Source organism: Elaeis guineensis, chromosome 2, assembly GCF_000442705.2.
Source record: "Elaeis guineensis isolate ETL-2024a chromosome 2, EG11, whole genome shotgun sequence".
Lineage (NCBI taxonomy): Eukaryota > Viridiplantae > Streptophyta > Magnoliopsida > Arecales > Arecaceae > Elaeis > Elaeis guineensis.
In genome coordinates, this window is record NC_025994.2 from 104,786,565 (window position 1) to 104,807,435 (window position 20,871).

At 35.4% G+C, this 20,871-nt stretch overlaps 1 protein-coding gene across 1 annotated transcript; it reads right to left on the reverse strand.

The window, feature by feature from the left end:
• Window positions 1-66: 66 nt before the first annotated feature.
• Window positions 67-17,405, reverse strand: LOC105045738 (uncharacterized). The gene is made up of 20 exons (XM_073252505.1): window positions 17,039-17,405; window positions 15,082-15,234; window positions 14,417-14,595; window positions 11,268-11,375; window positions 8,508-8,678; window positions 7,879-8,418; window positions 7,703-7,777; window positions 7,490-7,618; window positions 7,275-7,349; window positions 6,976-7,185; window positions 6,635-6,787; window positions 6,311-6,543; window positions 6,046-6,163; window positions 5,793-5,931; window positions 5,512-5,716; window positions 5,305-5,410; window positions 5,076-5,216; window positions 4,869-4,994; window positions 4,677-4,791; window positions 67-735 (listed from the first exon to the last, which is right to left on the reverse strand). Exons 1-20 carry the CDS (start codon window positions 17,259-17,261, stop codon window positions 356-358), a joined length of 3,579 nt encoding a protein of 1,192 aa, XP_073108606.1. The 5' UTR covers window positions 17,262-17,405; the 3' UTR covers window positions 67-355.
• Between the last annotated feature and the right edge of the window lie 3,466 nt (window positions 17,406-20,871).

A 20,871-nucleotide genomic window follows, 5' to 3' on the forward strand; every position in this document is an offset into this window, starting at 1 on the left:
AATTTGGACCACATAACCAGATAGAGATCCCTAAATTTCTGAAGATGTACGAATAAACAACTGTAATTGCAAGAGTAACAAGACCAAAGAATGCTGGATTAATATCAAAGACTATGGGAAGAATGAGAAACATTCTGCGATTACAAAGATCTTTCGTCTCTGTAGTATTTTAAAGAACATCAGCTCACAGCCGTAACCCTGTTTACCAGCTCCCAGCAACCTCTGATGAAAAAATGATGTTTGGCCCTCGAAGAAAATTGACAAAAACCATCTCCATGGATGATGCGAGATAACCACAGCCACAAGGGAGCCGTTTCAATAGTAGAAAAACACCATTAGCAGAACTTTTTCACCTTCAGCCCGCTTGTTTTGGAGAATCATCATGGCCTTTCCCTTTTACTCTTAACATGTCCCCAAAGCTACCCCTCATGATTCGCTGGAACCGTGTACCATCTTGTTGGGTTGGTGGGCTGGGCTGCTGAGAGGCCACATGCTCTAGTTCTCCACCCTCTTTCTTTCCAAGAAGGCTACCCTCGCCGAAGAAGCTACTCATGGAGGATGCAATGCCAAGATGAGCTCCCATCACCTTGCTGATGCTTTCAAATGTTCCTCCTGACCTTTCCTTCGTTATAACCTCCAATGCTTCCTTGTGTGCAGGATCAAGCGAATCCGGGTCCTTTAGTAGATTTTGAATGGCAGGTAAGAGGAAATCTCGGATGCTGGTTGCAGGAAGATCTGCAGCATATTAAAAGGTTACAGAAAGAAAATAATCGCATTGCAGAAAATATAGTGCACCAAATAAGCTTGACTATAACAAAATGATTCAATTGCTTGCTAGAACTACCTAGTCTCACATCATTGATTAAAACTTACACATCACAAGTCGTAAAACTCTATTGTTCAATCAAAATCACTCTTGCATTGGATTTCATTTCCCATAACAAGGATGCAAAAATAAATAAATAGAAAACAGAAAGAGAAGTGCATTATCAGAAAAAAGCTGCCAGCATTCTCCAACTCCAACTAGCTAGACAGCTGTGTTTCCCCCAGCATGCAAGTGGTCAGTTCTGGGTTTAATGCAATGAGAATTAAGCGTGCATGTAGATCACTGACTGGTGTGTCTTGGCCTAGAACCCAGATATGATGGCATGTCTACATGCCCAAGGCGTCTTCCAATAAGCAACCAAAAAGACCATTTTGAATTGAAGCAAACTGACATTATTCAATAGGCTAACATCTGAAAGGGAATTAGTCCATCCAACTGGATCATTGTAGCAGGATTATGCATCTTATAGGTCAGAAAAGTGGGGCATGAATATTTTTCATTTTCCATGAGCAAGCAAAGAAATTAAAAACCATAAACAATGCACAAGTGGAATGCCAATGCAAAATCTTCAAGCAATGTTACAGGTAATGTTAAGTTAAGAAAATGAGACAAAATGTCATTTAGTCTAGTGAAAACAATTGAAAAGATAATAAAAACAAGGTAATGTAATTATGGATCTCAGATTGCATTAATAGGCAACCAAGTATAGGTTCAATCGATGAATACAACAAATGAACGTGAAAGGCAATATCATTGGATGAATCAACCCGAGCCAGATACAAAACTAAGAAAAAAATGGCAATGGGATTGCATATTGTGGAATGTGGATGATTCAAACACAAGACTTAGACCTTGCTAGGTGATGGAGACTGAAAGTTGTTAAGAAAAAGAAGAATAGAAAAGAAAGCATGGTTTTGGAACCAAGGATACAAGTATTGGTATGTTTACCGGTTGTATCGAACCAGATTGGTGAAGGACTAGAACTTGGAAAGACACTCGTAGGTACCTGTTTCTTGGCAAACTGAGCTAAACCGAGGGGTGCTTCTTGATATTGACTGAAACTAAGCAGTGCTGAGGGGCACCTGCTGATAAGGTACCGGCACAGACTGATATCAAGACACATAGGGTGAAAGACCTATCTTTTTTCCTTTCATACTGATTCATACCGGTTGTACTGGTAAGTGGTCTCACATGACTTGACCTGACCAATACAGTTCCCCATGCCCAGATTTTGCTTGAGACGTTTTATTTCAAATATTTTGTTAAAATCAGTTCCATTAATATATTAAAAAAGAATATTGATCCAAGTACCGAATATTTTTGCTATACTCAGCATCTCTCAATAGTTCATTGAATTCAGTCAAAAGATACTTGCATCAGGTAGAAAAATACGAAAAGAAAACATTATCAGATCAAAATATAATAGTTAATCATATTTTGGAGGCATAATTTAGTATACAATTATTGCAGTCAAGGTATGGGCAATGAACAATAAACATTAAATGACACTCAAAACAGACATCATCCTTCTTTTCTGGAGATAAAAGAAAAACAGGAAATCCACAAAGGAAATTACACCAAAAAAAGGAAATTTAATGGACCCATATATCCCGTTTGTCTAAAGTTCAAGTTTATAAATCCTTGGCCAAAGGCCACTTATCTTCATTAGTGGCTAAATCATCAAATGACATTAGATATTTCTTCTCTTGCAACTTCCATCCAAATGCAATTGCTCCATTTGACAAGTCCTTATCCTACACACACCACCATCGGCCTCTGATCTCATGACAAGAACATGATTTACAGTTCTTTGCTATAACAATATAATATCGATGCAAAACTAGTCCCTCCAAAACATTCAATATAGTAACTCTTAATGCTTTTCATCTCTTACACAGGATTCACATTCGCACAACACAAATGCAAGATTGGCCACTACAGCTGACTTGTAATAGAATCCTGTTAAGAAATGTTAACATTACCATAAATCTCCATGTAAGTATATTTTTCCTTATTCCATATCCATTTGCCTTAACAATAGACAATTGATAACAACAACATATCTGCCATTTATTATACACATTCACATTAAAATTGCAGTCTTACTTGAGGGTGAGTCCATGCACAATAGGAGAGGCTTGGCTGGGCCATGAGAATCCAGGGACCTGGCCCTTACACATGAAGAAACCCAACCAACAACAATTATTTTAAATTTTAATACATTTAGTTTGAGGTGTGACTGGTCCATATTCATTGGGATACTATCTTATTTTGTGTCCCAGCATCTTTAGGAACCACAAGGTGTAATTGCTTGACTAGCAGGTAACCAACTGCTAGAAAACTCCTCATATTGAAAGAAATGGCCAGCCATGATTGTCATAAAAGAGGGCAGAACTGATTAAGAAGGTGACCCAGTTCAAAGTTTCAATTAGAGTTATGGATTATAAAAGTATCAAATCCCCTATGCTCCTACCTCAGTTTCTTCTCTCCTTCAAGCTTCCCACTATCTCTATTACTAAACAGCAAAAACAGAATCCAACCAAGAGATACTTTACTTTTATATGCCAAATCTTCATTTAAAAATTCCTTGTCCTCTTGAAGATGCATTGCACACATAGCATGGATGCATTGCCTATCTGATATCTAGGCTAGGCTACAGCAAGCTGTTTGGGCTCATAAGCTCTTGATCCACGATGGGAAAAGAGAAGAAAAAGCCAACATAAGCTCTTGATCCAAGACAGGAAATACTGCCAAATCCTCATTTATAGATTTCTTTTCCTTTTGAAGATGCATTGCACACATAGCATGGATGCATTGCCTATCTGATATCTAGGCTAGGTTAAGGCAAGCTGTTGGGCTCATAAGCTCTTGATCCAAAATGGGAAAAAGAGAAGAAGAAGAAGAAGAAGCCCAACATAAGCTCTTGATCCAAGATGGGAAAAAGAGAAGAAGATGAAGAAGAAGAAGAAGCCCAACATAAGATCTCGATCCAAGATGGGAAAAAGAGATGACAAGAAGAAGAAGAAGAAGAAGAAGAAAAGAAAACCTTAAGTCACGCCAATTTTTTCAAGCCCAAAATGTGCCAACCAAATGGTTAATTGGCATCGTACAGAATGAAGGCTAGGTCGAGCAGAATGTACAGTAGCCCAGCACAATGTGCAGTCCTGGGTAGAATTGGAATCTGAATGCTACCACTGGGAGATGAATGGTCAAGTCTTTAAATTTGAGGATAGATACTGCTTATCATGATATTTAAAACAAAAGATTATGCATTTTGAAGGACTCTTACTTATGCATCAATTGGAAAAAAAATGAGCAATGAAAATAAAGCTAGTCTGCTGATGTATAATGCAGGCCACAAAAATTGAGAAGCCAAATCAACAACAATGATCTAGGCATCTGAATCCATGTAGAAACTAAAATCCAACAGATTTTGGAATCATCCATTATTTAGATTGCATGTCAAATTACAAAAAATTGCATTGTGCTTGTAAACTTGTCTATCATCAGCTTACTTGCTGCATAAGAATTTTCCAAAACATTCTGGAATGTGGTTCTAAGATTTTAGATGCTGTAGCCCAAAAAGCTTAGCTCAGCTGGAGGTCCTGGATATGAAAATCTGGGCGGTGGCATCCTAACCATATATCTCAAAAACTATGTCAATCATGTTTAAAGTGTGACATTTCAATATAAATGTTGGACATTGATTTTATATAAAGCATCGATTCTACCAGAAAGATACTAGCACAACAAAAAATGCTAACTAAAGATAAACATGATCGTGTTATATCAGCAATACCACTATACTAACAAAAGAAATGAAAGAAAAGTATTAATCTGCCAGGCAAACCTGTAGCATCCAAAGCACGGATTGCTTCACAAAATGCATTTGCTCTCTCACGGCGGCGCATAACATCATTTCCAGGAGATGGCATGCCTGTAAGCTGAAAAATCTTTGACAAAAGATGTATAAAATGTCAAAGAAACAAATGACAAGACTATTTTAACATACAAAGACTTTTTTTTTGGGAGTAGCAAGGATATATTCTTGTAGCCTATCAGTTGTATGAGGTACTGCCACCACTAATGCACGAATAACAGAAATAGTAGCTTCATGTGATCCATCTTCAAGAAAAGCATCCATCTGTATGCGTATCTTGTCAACAATCTAACAAATAAGAAGTTTGGTTAGCACATATTAGGAGATATTAAATATTAAGGCAGTTTTTCAAAGCAAATTGCTTAGTACCATGTCATTTTTGAAATGCTGGGCAACAGCTCCAAATGCATCGATACTCGCATATTTTACATTTAAATTTTGATCAGAACCAAGAGTGACAAGTGCAGGCAATACATGAGTTGAAGCAACTTTAGTATCAATGTAAGGTACCTATTGGTTGAACAACATAGTTGTAAGAACATTAGATAATTCATTTAAAACAAACAATTTGGTTTAATTGGTGTAACGGCAAACATACAAGGACTTTCAACAGAGCTGCAGCATTGGTCTTCATGTTCACATTAGAGCTCACGACCATTTCCCATAAAATATTAAAAATGATTCCATGATGCTCCTCAAATGTACTGCATTAAAATCATTGTCAGTTTGATCCAGCAATAATATTGATCACTTAAAAGAATGGCAACAATCTTCTATGATGCTGCATATTTCAAAAGATACTAACCAAAGGAAGCGAACAGCATCAATGAGCTCACTAGTGCGATACATAGACCAAGAACCTTCGCTCATTGTGTTCTGCACTAGTAGTTTTTGCAAGTATTCTGATAGTTGTTCCTGAGCTGCAGGAGCACCCAGAATACCTGACAGTAACAGTGGAAGTACACACATGATAGCAAGTCTCTCTGCCGTGGCAGTTTTAGGTCGTAAGCCTGTAATCAAGCAAGATGAATAAATTTTTTTGATAATGAAATAATGATAGAATCTCTAAAATATTGTTGTTGATACCTTTGATTCTAGATTGGATGGCAGAAGGGAAAAATGTCAAGTCAGCACTATCACTGTCCCCAACAGCTACCAAGAAAACCGGCAACATTATGTGCACAAGATAATGTTCCCCAAACCGTTCAGAAACATCCAAAAGGTACTGCACATATAATACCAAAATAAGAAATGGACCATAAAGTGAATTCATTCTTAGGGAAATTTGGATGAATATTGAGTGCACTAGTGTGAATGAGCATTTAATATACACATTTACCTTTGTGATTCGAGTTCTTAGATTGTCTTCCTTACTAGGTAAGAGGCAAGCAAGTTGAATCAAATCAGGAAGACAGTCGATGTGCATCCAATCAAATGCAGGCCAATCCACATGACCCCTACCCAAGCAAAGTTAAAACTTATGCTTGTTAAGAGTTCAAAAATCAGATAAAACTTAAAGAAAGGGCTACACTATACTATTCAATGACAATATGCTCCAAAACTTGGAAGAAACTAAGACACCTCAGGTGATGAAAGGAACTCACCCTGCATATAAGTGAAGCAAGGAAGTAGAGAAAAAGGATTTCCCATTCTCTGAACTTGTCAAAGACTCGATTGCAGAAGTAAAAGGACATGTTGCAATAGCTTTCTCATGAACAAATGGAAGCAATTCCATCAACATGCGCAGTAGCACATCAATATTCCAGCGCTCTCGTTCTCCTAGAACACGAAGATGAGAATCTACAGAACCTTCAACCCCCGAAAGAGGTGGACAACGCTGGAATTATTGTAAAGACATATCAGCAAGCAATTCAGAAACAATTCAGTGCTCAAAGGGTGGGAAAATGTTACATAAACAGCACATGTACCTGAGCAGAACCTAGGATGTGAGAGAGAAGGACTCGTAGGATATGGTCCAATTTACCTCCCCATTTTATTACTGCAGGAACAAGTTCTTTAAGTGTAGCATCAACCACCACTCCTGAAGGATCGCAGGCCAACTGGAACATCAGCTCCTCAACCTATTAAACAAACAGATCCATCTCAGATTGACCTTTCAAATGGAATTGTTATATTTTTTATCAGGAAGTAAGCCTCCACGCCATCATGAAGCCATGTGTTCCAGCCTGTTATATAGCTTACATTGCAGCCAAATCTGTGAAGTCAATTTTCTGCTCCATGATTGCCTCTGAGCATTAATGAGGCTGACCTTAAAATATTTGTCCATGTTTGGGAAGAGTGGGAGCAGCAATGCCAGGTTACGAGCCGCAGCCTCTCGCACAACTGTGGCAGAATCTTCAATTAGTTGTTGCACAATGGATAGAATGAGAGAATCACGAATCTCAGGCCGAACGAATTCTGCCAGCTCTCCACATGATTGGGCAACTAGTAGCCGACGTTCTTCATATGTATGATTTATCTGCAGATATAATCACATTATGCAATGGTGCTTAAACAATAATATATTAGGCAAATAGACTAAACAGTTTAAACAAACAATATAAGCACCTGTTCCCAGCACTGGGGAAGAAGCTCTGTTTCAGTTCTCATCTCTCCCACATTCTTAGCTAGGCTTACACACGCCTGCAAAAAAGAAAAGAAGGAAAAAAATTAAGTGAGCAATAATGAGCTACTCCACTACTTCTGGTTCATGGCTCGGCAATATATAATGCAAAAGGCATTATGGCCTGCCCATAATTCTGAAAGCTTTATAAGGAACTTACATCCATTATAATTCGTCTCTGCTGTTCATCTGGTCGTTTAATTAGATTAAACAATGTGTGAGTTAGAGAATCTCTCACACTGCTATCTGGATGACGTTCAATTGCACACATGATGAGTGGAAGAAGCTCCTGAAGCCATATGACATCTTGTTAATAGAAAATTAATGTCTTACAAGAAGAACAGAGACAAGAGAAGGGAAATCCAGATAAAACCTCACGATGGTTGATCAGAACATAAGGTACAATCTTCGGCAAAGCATCTGAAACTATCCGGATGGTCTCCAAAGCCTGTTTCAATTAATAACATTTTTATTTAAATTGATCCCATATATGCATACGTGGAAAAAGAAGATGCTGAAGAAGAAAGCTCCATGCTTCCAGGCTCTTACCATCTTATCAGAAGTTCTTTCCCTCTTAGGACTCTCTGACTTTTGAACAAACCCTCTATCTTCAGCTGGTGAACCAGAAATGTGATTGTGGAGATTCTGTTGACTTTCAGGAAGCAAATTACCATTACAAGAAATTGTCAAGGAATCAGAAATTGTATCATTAGACTTAATTCCGTCTTCATGTGTACTTCTGTCGTCTTCAGAAATACGTTCAGCATTCTCAACATATAATCTAGATACTGACTCAATGGGATTAGACAATAAGGCTTCTTCATTTGCCTCAACAACTTTTTCTTCTGGCTGTGTATCCTCAGCCTCTGAATTTCCTGTGGATGTCTTTAAGTTTTCTATTTCACTATGCGAGGATTTCATTTCTTCCTTAGATTTATCAACAGAAAGAGGTTGTGTGCTTTCACTTTCTCCAGCCCACCCTCTACTAGCTCGGGCCCCTTCTATGTGCATCTTTAGTGCAGTGATCTCAGCTCTGCAGTCATTGAGTTCCTTTCTCTGAAGATCCAGAGACTGCTTCAGACCTTGAACCTTTGAAGTAAGGCAATGTATAAATTTTTCGCATATTCATGTAATTAGTTTGACAGATAAGAATATAACATTTCATTAGCAAGAAATACCAGAGTTTCTCTGTCCTTTAAATCCTTTTGGGCACCTTCCAAGGACTTTGTTAGAACTACTATCTGGCCATCAGCGAATTCCTTGTTTCTAAGCAAGGAGGTTTTTTCATTATTAAGCCTCTCATTTTCTTTCAATAGTGATTCATTTTCTCGGAGAATGGACATCTTTTCCTGCAGAAAACAGCCATTTGCAAAAAATACGGATAAGTTATGGCATTTCTTCATCTGTGCATGTCATCCATATATGCCATAAAGCTTATATATAGTCACTCGAAACAAATGACAAGAATCTTGCAAAGGTCAAGAATTTTTTCCCTCAACCAATAGTAGGTAGATAAGGATCAACAAAATTGACTCTAAAAAAATACCTGATAAAAACTTATAAATTGCATTAAAATAATGACCTTATATAGACTGCCACAAGGTTTTCACTTTTCAGTACTACCCATACCAATACCTAAGTAGTTCAGTGTCGGTATGGTCCAATTCTTGGTACCAATACTCAGTACAAAGGGGCACACCGAGTATCAATTCCCCACCAGTATCAATCCTCTACCAGTATAAGTCAGTATGCCTGGTACAGACTGGTACAGTCCACTGGTAAAAGCCATGGACTGCAAAAAACTTGTTGAGTATCAGCAACGAGAGAACAATTAAGTATGTGAAACTATGAAAGACTTCGGGTAAAACTTTGTTCATTTATTTATCCTTAAAATGGAAGAGATATCCATCATTTGAACATAAAAGCTATACAGAACAGACTGTTATGAAAGATCCTGGTGACTTACCTAAATGGAAGCAACAATGGAAGTAGATTTGGATGTACATGAGCCAGAACATATATTTTTGAGAAAAATTAACTACCTAGGAAGCAAGTACTGAACTAAAGTTTCAACACAGGCTTCAAAGCAAATCTAACTGGAAGTGCCTGGCTACTACAGGTTCACCTAGATGACCATAGAATGTTGACATGTTTTAGACACGATAAAGAGAAATGCTGCTAACATGGCACAATAACTTGCCCATGCAATGGACTAAAAAAATCCACCAAATTTGATCTAGATCCATTCCATCTCAATATTGGCCTTTACTTTTATTCAAAACCTAAAGAGAGGTAGAGGCCTTCTATTTGCTTAGGTTTTAGGATAGCATAGTTCACAAGAAAGGAATCTTGTAGTTTTCTGTTAACATGTTTAGTAAGATGCCAAATCAGGATTTAGGTAAAACAAGAATCTCATAAAACTCAAAAATAGGACTTTTTCGAAATATCTAGGACCTGTGTCTTTCTTATGCTCTTGAACCCCATCGTAGAAACCAAATATTTATGATCCAATCATGTCATCCCATCTTCTCCTTGTACCCTCTTGGTCCCCTCCTTAAAGCATCCTTGACTCCTCTTCTCTTCTATCTCCATCCAACCCCTCCTCTCTCACCTCTCCTCTGCCCTTCTTCCCATCCAGCTGGCACCCCTTACTCTTCTGCCCTCCATCTTGTACCTCTCCTATGAAATTCAGATTGAGTTAATCTTTTCTGAAATCTAATATATAAAACGAGCTAATAATAACCTTCTTGTTTAGATTAAAAACGGCCAGAACCAGATCTAAAGCAAAGTTATATTTTGTAGCCCCAAATGTAGATATGATGTGACTAGAAATGCATTGTGATAAGGAATTCAATTAGCCTAGCTGGCACACCGGGAAGGATTCTCATTCATGTCTTTGGGTTGTGGGGCTAATTTAGTCTGGTTCCAAACCTAATAGTTAAGTCACTGAAGCAAGGATTCTCAGATTTCTGCCCTCATAGTAAGTGAAGAAAGGATTCTCAGATTCCTGGCATGGGGTACATAGAATCTAATGATGATGTTTTCCATCAAATATTTGTTGCAATATTACTAAATTTGTTCATCATGTTAGTTGCAGTTAAAATAAAGTGAATCAAATCCAACCAAATCTGAAACCTTTTAATTGATGTTATATTTTATGAAGATGATCCTCCATGAGGCTATGTGGAAATCTATGAGATGTAAAAGTTGAATTACATATAGGACTGTGAGGCTAATTTAGTCTAGTTGCAAAGCTAATAGTAAAGCCACTGAAGCAAGGATTCTCAGATTCCCGGCATGGGGTACACAGAATCTAATGTTGATGTTTTCCATCAAATATTTGTTGCAATATTACTAAATTTGTTCAGCATGTTAGTTTAAGTTAAAATAAAGTGAATCCAATCCAACCAAATCTGAAACCTTTTAATTGTTGTTATATTTTATGAAGATGATCCTCCATGAGGTTATGTGGAAATCCATGACATGTAAAAGTTGACTTATAGGATAGGTTGAGCAATATGGGGCTTTATCATTTTGATGTATGGATGCTAAATAAAAAATTGAATTATTTAATATTCTTTTTATCAAATTTCAAAGATTTTTTTTTTATCGTTATGAGCTATGACATCACATATCAACGCTCTGACTTCTGGTTGAACTGTGGACGAATGACTAGCCACTTAAACAGGTTGTCAGGGACAGGCTTCAGAACAGCTTTTGGTAAGCTCTAGAAGCAAGTAGCATCATGTTTTAAGCCAAGAAATATACTATAGTTTGTTGAGGCAACAGATAAGAGATCATAAGTAATGGTAGGCCCTCATCCATGACAACACAACAATTGGATATAACAAAAGAAATGCTAGCAATTTTCAGAAAATATAAATCACTCAAAGATTGAGATTCCAACTTGCAAGGCTCAGAATATGCTCAAGGCATACCTCAGCAGCCTCTGAGGTAGAAGAAAGGTACTGATAATAGTAACGGCGCAAAGCATCAGATACACAAGCTGAACTGTTTGGCCAGACATCAAGGTTCTGATCAGTAACCTGCAGTGTGACTTGGTCAGATAAATGCTGCATTGGGATTTTATGCCAATCGAAGAAAGAAAGAGAAGAATAAATATATCCAGGTAAAATCCCTTGCACTGTAGAATTTCTGTTAAAATTCTGCATCACCACAAATTTAATTTGAAATGCAAGCTCAAAACATATGCATTGCTAAACCTTAAAAATCATGGTTGAACACAAAAAAATGCAAAAAACTTGACTGCCTCTGTACTCTCATAAACAATAACTGCATAACTTTGTACAAGTTTATGAAAAATTGATGACAAACCACCAGTTTTGTGCATAATCTAATAAAATAAATATCCATAATTTTGGTGAACTATATTGTCAATTTAACCTGAAGAGCAAGTGCTATAGTGTCACAACTCACAATAACGCACCGAATCAAGATTTGCCATCTCAATACTGGACTGTATATTATTACCATTCTATTACTATGCCGGTACGCCTGATTCAAAGGTCCGTTCAGAGTACCAACACTTAGTACATCCCCTGTACCACATACCGGTTTGATACCAGTATGGTACAGTCGTTACGCACCAGTACGACAAACCATTCACTAAATCCTATATACCTAGCTATTGGTTTACAAAACCTACCCAACATAACCACATAACAGTGAATAAAGCATGCATCCCTGATGCCTCCAAAAAATTCATGGTGGAGCGAAGGCCAACAGTTCACCTAGTTAAGCTGAAGGTATGTATCATACATGTTCATGAAAATTTGTTCGATAGCATAACAGAAAACAAATAGGTGGCTGCAAATCAATATGCGCTTTTCTCTATCGATGAAAAGATGAGTGATTCTGCCTATATAGCAGTATTCTATTTATAATGGAGAAGGACAGGTAATGTAGAAATGATGCTCAAATCAGATATAAAGCACCAAATGCAAACTCCATTGTGGTATGATTATCATATAAATACTTGGCTTTGGTGTTGACGTCAAAGAGAAAATAGTGCTTCCTGCTCAAATGAGTTAAATGACAAGAATCATGAAAAAGCCAGCTGTAGAATATAAATCAGTAATTTCAGGAGTCCATTCGACCTAAATGATAGAGAAGAGCACTAAGAAATTAGGCCCTTGGCACAAGTTACATACAAAATGTCAAAACTAGGACTCATTAGGCTGCTGACCAGCTGATGACATTGAATACATTTTTCCAAAGCTTTGCAGTTATTAGGGTGAAGCTTAAGATGAAGCTCCATCAATACATCATCAGTGTTTCTATGAAAATGACACACAAGATAGGTCATGTTAAGTGTATTGCAGCAAAAAGATGTGACTTGGGGAAAGGAGAAAACCCTGAGTCCCATGGTCAGTGAAATCAGTCATGAAAAAATTGCCAAACTCTATGTTCTGTACAAAGAAGAAAGAGTTCTCATTGCACATTAATAACCAAAAAAGAAAGAAAAATAAAAACAAATAACAATGACCACCTTCGAGTTGCTTGATCCTGCTCTCACTCGTGACTTGGAAGCATGAAGTTGTCAATTCTTTTTGCACGACAATAATCATCCACTTCATCCATTTAAGCTCTTTCTATCTCTAAAGAGGGATTAAAGCCATCCACCCATTCGCTAGTTGTCCATGCCAACCAAAGTCATCAATTAAGTTTTCTCTCTTTTAGAATTATAGCTGTCAAATTGAACCCTCTTCTCTGTTTAATGCAAGTCAAACTCATTAACCCTGATATCCTTCCTTTTATATGGGATGGCAAATATGCATCATTTCCGCATTACTATCATGCAAAACTGGTGGAAACATGGCAATATATCACTTAATTTTTAAGAGGTATATGGCCTACCTAATTTCAACGAAAATAGATACCTATGTTTTAGATGGACAGATAAAAGGTCAGTTTGCCATCCAGTGATAGGAAATAAAATGAAACTACCATCTGAAATGAAGAGCCATGCCTACTTTTGCTGCAAAACTGCAACCCATACAAAGATCCAGTATAATCAGTCCCAACTGGAACTTGTGCTTATTAATCTAGAAAAAAGATTGTAATAGATCAGTAGTAGAGGTCATAGAACAGATAGAGGGTGATCACACACTCATAGAAGTTAATTTTTACTCAAAAATCTTAGATCAATCAATGAAGGATAGTTTTGTATTTGACTTACTCAACATTATATTGCCTGTTGAAAATTATATGGCTGCATCAGCAAATATTATCTCTACATTTTCTAAGGATTGGAGTAATGAATTGGATGCATCGTGGTCACAGAAACTCAAGTTGACATGTGCACTTGTAGGTTGATACTCAGATCAATACTTGATCAAAGATGCAGAAAACATTATCCAAAAGAATCTTCTAAGCAAAGTATCTGTAGAAAGGGTATGAGGAATATTACAATGACCCAATAAAAAAAAGGAATGAGAATTATTGAAAATGAATAAATGAAAAGGAAATGCTATGAGGATAGCTGGGTTCACAAGTAGACCTACAAATTAATTTTGTCTTGCATGGTATGTCATCTGCTATGGTGTATTTCACTCCTTTTTTTTTTTTTTTGACTATTGTTGTATTTCATATTCTTGCTTGTGGATCTAGCATTTTGATGCTATGCGGCAAATATTTTCTATTTTTTTCTGAATGTAAGCCATCAAAGCTTTGCCTGCTAAACTCTCATGCGTGCATTACATATGTTCAGTAACATATTTGTTCATGCACTCATATGAAGATTAGAAGTTAAAATAGACAACTAAAATGTACCTTGTATTGACTATTACTTCTCAATCCACTATTAAAAGTTTTGGTCAGTTGATATATCTATGTGTGTATATATATAGTGTAACATATGAGATTAATAGCCATATAAGAAGTTAAATCCTTTGTGATGTTGCATGTGAAACAGGATATTTAGCATATTCCTTATTTTCTCAGTGTAACATTTTTTTCCATAAAACTGACTCACGATGGAACTCACCTTAGCATGTGCTTTTAGTTGAGCTTATCTTACACATAATGTCAAACAATAATTAAGCAATCATGCATAAAAACTACCAACCTCCTCAATAAATGTCATGGCAGTAAGACGATACCCAGCAAAAAGCAGGTACTCCTTCACAGCACAATTTAGATCTCCACGTTCAGTGTCTTTTAATGGGCCTAAAGAAGACAAAGTGATCTCTCTCTTATCCTGTTGGTTTTTAGGACCATCAGCTACAAATATATCTGAATGTGGTCCTGCAACCAAAAGAAACGTTTGGCATCAATCTAGTGTTGAAAAGAAACTAAATTTGTCCAAGCAGATGTCCAACGAATGCTTCAGAACGTAATTGATTGGTGATAATAGGTCTTGACCATACATAACACTTAGGACACATTTCCCCTGCCACCACAATTTTATGCACTTCTGTCAACTCATCAACTAAAATTGGCCAAAAAGAATATATATTATGAAAGCATATGTGATACAACCATGCAAGCAAAAGCTATGTTTTGAGAGAGAAAGTAAACTTCTCACTTTAAAGGTGCACCAGTTAAAGATATATATATTTTTTTTCAATTGGAGTCGAATATATAAGAATGTATGCTGCATATAAATTTATGTGTGAGAGACATAACATTAGCATGAGAGGTGTCTTCTCCCATCCCACCATCTCCTTCATGATAACATCTCACGATCATAGTTACTTGATTTTTGATAGTTTGCATGAAACAGTGGTGTACCGTTAACTTCATCAGGATGGAACTCCCTCTGTTTTTGCAACTCTGTTTTCAGTCTTGACAAATCTTCTTGGGCTAAACGAAGCTCATATTCACTGATTGCCAATTTTTCTTCTACAGCTACTTTCTCTTCCAGCAAACTTTGTGGATCTGCAACTGGAACAGGATAGACAAAGATCAATGATCAAAGTTCTTTACATCTGTCAAGAACATAGAATTGTTCATAAAACAACTTTCACTACAAACAATTGAAAAACCATGTAACTTATATTTAAAAAATGATGAAAATAAAAACAACGATGTGGCAATGTGGTTCTACTAGGTTTATAAAATTGTAATTTAACCATACTATATCCAAAATAACATTGTAACACAATTTATCAAATAGCCAATGCAGCCCTCAGCTGTCGATTTAGCCTCTCAACCAAGTGGTTGCCTAGCCATTGAGGTACTTGCCTTGGCAATGGACTTGGTACACTGTTGATCTTAATTCAACTTCTTCATTAATAATATCAGAATTTTGTACCGTTTAATAACTTAATATCCAAGGATGCTCTATGATTTACATAGTAAGTGCTTCTAAAATCTATAAAAAAGTTTTGTCTAGATCTTCAAGTTGTCCTTCCTCTTCTAGAACCTTTTTTCCTCGCATATGCACTCCTTCCCTTGTGCATGTAGTTTAGGGTCCCATGAATCTTTATGTTGAGTACTAACTAACTTTTAATAATTTATTCATATATTTGTAGCTAGAATTTAGAGGACCATGATTTTAGATCTAGGAGTCTGTTTGAGACAGAACTTTTTGAAATGTGTAGGAGAACATCCCAAGATATTGGAGATGAACTAATGAAATTCTCTCATTCTTTTTTCCCTCTTTTATTTCTTGCATAATGAAAACCGTGCTTTGATCTATCCTATCCAGGTTTGAGGACTGTTTCTATGATCATGGAGTCAATCAAGTATTAAAGTCTATTTTATTCTCTTGCTTCCTGAGATATCATAAATTGGATCAACATTTTTTTTGTAGTTTCCATTAAAAAGGTTCAATCTACATTAATCATAATAAAATCATTTGATGTCTATCAGTGAGAGCATTAAATCTATATCATCTTCAACGAGTTCTTGGAATTAGTCTAAGATGAGAAGCTCCAAAAGCACCCAAAAATAATAATAATAAATAAAACTATAAAAGACAGCAAACCATGGAGCAAGATTCCGAGCACTCATGCGAGATTTCTAGCTTAGAGAATCAGGAGAAAGATCTCGATGAATTTTAAGCAGTTTTTGATTTAGACTACATGTTTGGACGATGATCACTAAAAAACTGATGGCTGATGCCAGGCGTAACACAATTAAAAAGGTCTCAAAGCTCTTGATAAGATTATCCAGAGAAGCCTAGACTTCTGCAAGAAAAGTAAATATAATGAAGAGAAACATATTAGAACAAATATCCACATATAACAAACGCAAGAGAAAAATTGTGACAAGAAATACCACAAGATCTACCGTGAATGATATGAGAACAAATTTAGGGAACCAATGTGTGGAGAATTGTGCGATTTCTTCGTATAGAAAGCACCAGAAAAAAAAAAAAAAAAAGATTCATGGATAAACATCGGGGAAAAATAAGTAATGTCCAGTGATCATCATGTTCATTTCCTCTAAATTGGCGATCCAGTGTCAACCAGCTCAATTTTTGGGGAGAAAAAATAAAGAAAAGACAACTGATTCAAGCTGCCAATCATAACTAGAAATTTCTGGAACAGATCAAGATCCAGAAATTGTATCAAGAAGCTGGCACGTAAATGACTATATACAACGACAAGAAAAGCGAATCAAGATTCAACCCTGGATACATCTACAAGAAAAGAGACAAATGAAGCGGTGGCATACGGGTAGGAGACCAAGAGACGGAGATCTAGGAGGGGGAGAAGGAGGAAGGAGAGGAGGGTCATGATACCTCGGAGGGTGTTGAAGCGGGCGATCTGGTCGGGGGGGAAGTGGGCGGGGTCCGAGAAGAACTCACGGAGGCGGATGGCCTGGTCGTGGCGGCCGTCCTCGAGGAGCTCTTGGAGGAGCTCGAACGCGGTGAGCAGATACTTCTCCTCCAGCAGGAAATTCACCACCCAGTTGCACAGCGACGACTGTTCCACGTCCATCGCCCGCGACGACGGATCCATCATCGCAAGAACTGATAACGATTCCCTTCTTCTTTCTCCTCCTCCTCTCCTATCCTCTCTCTGTCTCCGTGATGTGGTCGGTTGATGATTTGATCCTTCCTAGCTAATTAAGAGGAGAGGCCGTGGATCTCGATGCGATCCCCAGCATCTGGAAGTCGTTCTTGGTGTGTTTCCTTCCTCCCACCCAGGTTAGATCTGATATGGTTGGACAAGAGATTGGAAGGGTTTAGTCCATGTCACACGAGGGACTTTTCTTGTAGGAGGGTCGGTGGTGCCCGCCGCTCCCAGGGTAAACGTGGAACAAGGAGAAATTATATGACGGAACGGGTCCTATGTGGACCGGTCTACGTCTTGTGACACGTCTACGGTGGATGATATGTGAATCCTGACAAATTTAAATACAAGGAGCCCGGTGGCGAGTGACTATTGGCCTGGTCCACCGGTCCGGGTCTAATTTCTCGTGGAACAACCATGTTATTTTTCGTGGCAATGCCAGCTGTGCCAGCTGGTTTTTTTTTTTTTTTTTTTAACCACTACCTGCTCTTTTGCACGTAAGTAGGAAAGGGAAATCCGTTTTTGGGCATCCTTTGGAAAGAGGACCTTGCAAAGCAAATAAAACGCTGGAGATCTCTAAGATCCTATAGCTTTAGAGCCCGTTCTTCATAGGGTAATTTATCTGTAAATTCCTTTTTTTTTTTTAATGAGTATTGCCTATATAATATCATATTTATATAGAAAAATAATTTATTTATATTCTTTCATACATTAAAAAGTGATTCTAAAATTCATAGCTTATATTCTTTTGCATTACTACTTTACAGATAAGTTGTTAAAATCTATTCATATTTCTCATAATATTTTTATAATATAAATAAATATATTATATATTATATTATATTATATTATTTAATATATCATAATATATAATATAAATAATATAGTTTATATCGTTATAATATTATATATTATAATACATTATATTATATCATATAATATTTTTATAATATATTAGATAATACTACTATATATTATATTAAAATGATCAATTACCTTATAATATAGATTATATTATAACAACATAATATGTCATTATAAAAATATATTATATTAGCATAACAACATAATATTATATGATGATAGATATTATATTGCATTTTTAGATATATATTATATTTTTATATTTATTATATATTATATTACAATATATATCGTATGATTGTTATATTATTATTATATGGATTTAGGCACTTTAGGAATAAAATAAAAAGCTTATTTTCTCGATTGATGAGAAAATGGCTTACTCACTCCATAAATGAAAAAAAAATTGCTTTTATTTCATAAATAAATGCAATCTATGGAAGAATAATTTATCTATCTAAAAAAGCATAAGAACATAGATAAGTTGATCAATGAAAAAATTGATCAATTTTCTCATGATAATTATCTGCTAAAGAATGGATCATTGGGGACAAGCAAAAATCATAGGAGGCAAGTACTATAAAATATCATATGGGGTGAGCTTCATCATTTACTATATTTCTCTTAATATCAATCTTAATAAATAAGTCTAAAAATCAAAGAGTACTTTTTTATTAATAGAGTTATTAGTCTGATGATTAAAAAAATAATATTCTATTCTTTTCTTAGTTTAGTACATATTTTTTATCGATACACACTACATGGATATATAATATATGTTAAATAAATTGATTATTAAATAAGCTAATATACGCCTATAATAAATTGATATATGATTTTCAAGATATGAAGTTCATCAATACATGATATACAGCTTGGTGATACATAATTAGTAAATTAGTTATCTAGCAATCTAATACATATCTTCAAACAAATTAATATATAGTTTTCAAAATATTATATTCATATCAATATATATTACATAATTTGGTGATATACATTCATCGACTTTTCTGATACATACTGCAAGTTTTTTTGATATATATTCCATAATAATCCAATCAATATCTTCAGATAAAAAGTATATCCTCGAAACTGTATATTAATTTTATATGAAGATATGTATTAGATTATTACTGAGTGTGTATCAAAAAAATTTGTAGTATATATCAAAAAGTTAATAAGTGTGTATAACCATATCATATAGTATGTATTGATAAACATAATATTATGAAAACTATGTGTCAATTTATTTAGAGATGTGTATTAGATTGCTAGATAACTAATTTGCTAGTGTGTATTATCAGACTGTATATTGTATATCAGTGAACTTCATATTCTGAAAATTATATATTAATTTATCTAAAGATATGTATTGACTTGCTTGATAATTAATTTATTTAGTATATATCATTTGATCATATAGTGTGCAGCAATAAAAAATATATTATGAAAATGAGAAGAAAGAGAATGTGATAGTTTCATTTTTAATTACTAGCCTAATAACCACATTAGTAAGAAGAATCTTTGATTTTTATATATTTTTTTTAAGATTGATATTAGAAAAAAAATATGGCAAAATAGGAAGCCCATCCTATATAATATTATATAAAGCCTATCCTGTATGATTTTTGTTCCCCAGATTAAAATCTAAACCCTAATATCATAAAAAAAAAAATACATAGGTTCACATTTAGTTCATGGACTCAAGGGATCACCATAGATCATATAGTTGGAACAGGTTGGCTCTCGATAGTTCTTTAATTTTTTTTCGATATGTCTTGGTTTGATAATTAAAAATTTACATATAGAGCGATGGGTATGATTGTACTTTGCATAGTTTTATTTTAAAGCTCATGATTGCTATACATTCTAAATTTACTATGGTAATATCTTTTTTCAGTAAATATTATAATAATATCTTAAAGTTAAGTTTGATTTAACTATTTGCAGACTTAAAAAACTATGTTGCTTTTGATTTTTAGTTTTATGTACATTAACCAGCCATAGCTTAAATGGATTGGTTGATAAATGAATGACAATGTTTATTTATTTATTTAAAATAATAAAATAGATTGCTAAGAAACCTTTATTTTCAAACCTATTCGTAAACGGTGTGATGGAATTTTCTCTCTCTACCTGAATAAGTAGAGTCCGGACCAATACAGCTGCATTCATTGCCGCCCCTAAACTCAATATGGGTCCTCTCTCTCTCTCTCTCTCTCTCTATATATATATATATATATAAAACTCTAATTACAAAAATTAATATTATGATTTTTGATTCTGAATACAAGTAAAAAATAACAAGTCAACTTAAACAAACAATGCAATCATCTCACGTGCATAACCTTGAAACTGATTTAAGTGCCAGTCCTTCCCAACTTAACATGGTATTAAAGATGCATGCACCATAAGACCAATTATTGCAGAGAAATCCAAGTTTGTCTAATTTTCTATTGAATGGATGCATGTTTGGAGTTTTGCGAAATGATGTTTAAGTTTCCGAGAACATAGGAGGGTGAAAAAAAGTAATATTATAGTGTTTGCATAATAAAATTCTCTCGAAGTATATTTGGTCATAGAAATTACATGAAAAGATACATTTTTTTAATAAAATCCAATCCCACATTTGTTTATCTCAACATAAGACTGCCAAATCTATAAACTTAATTTCCAAATATTTTGATAGCCT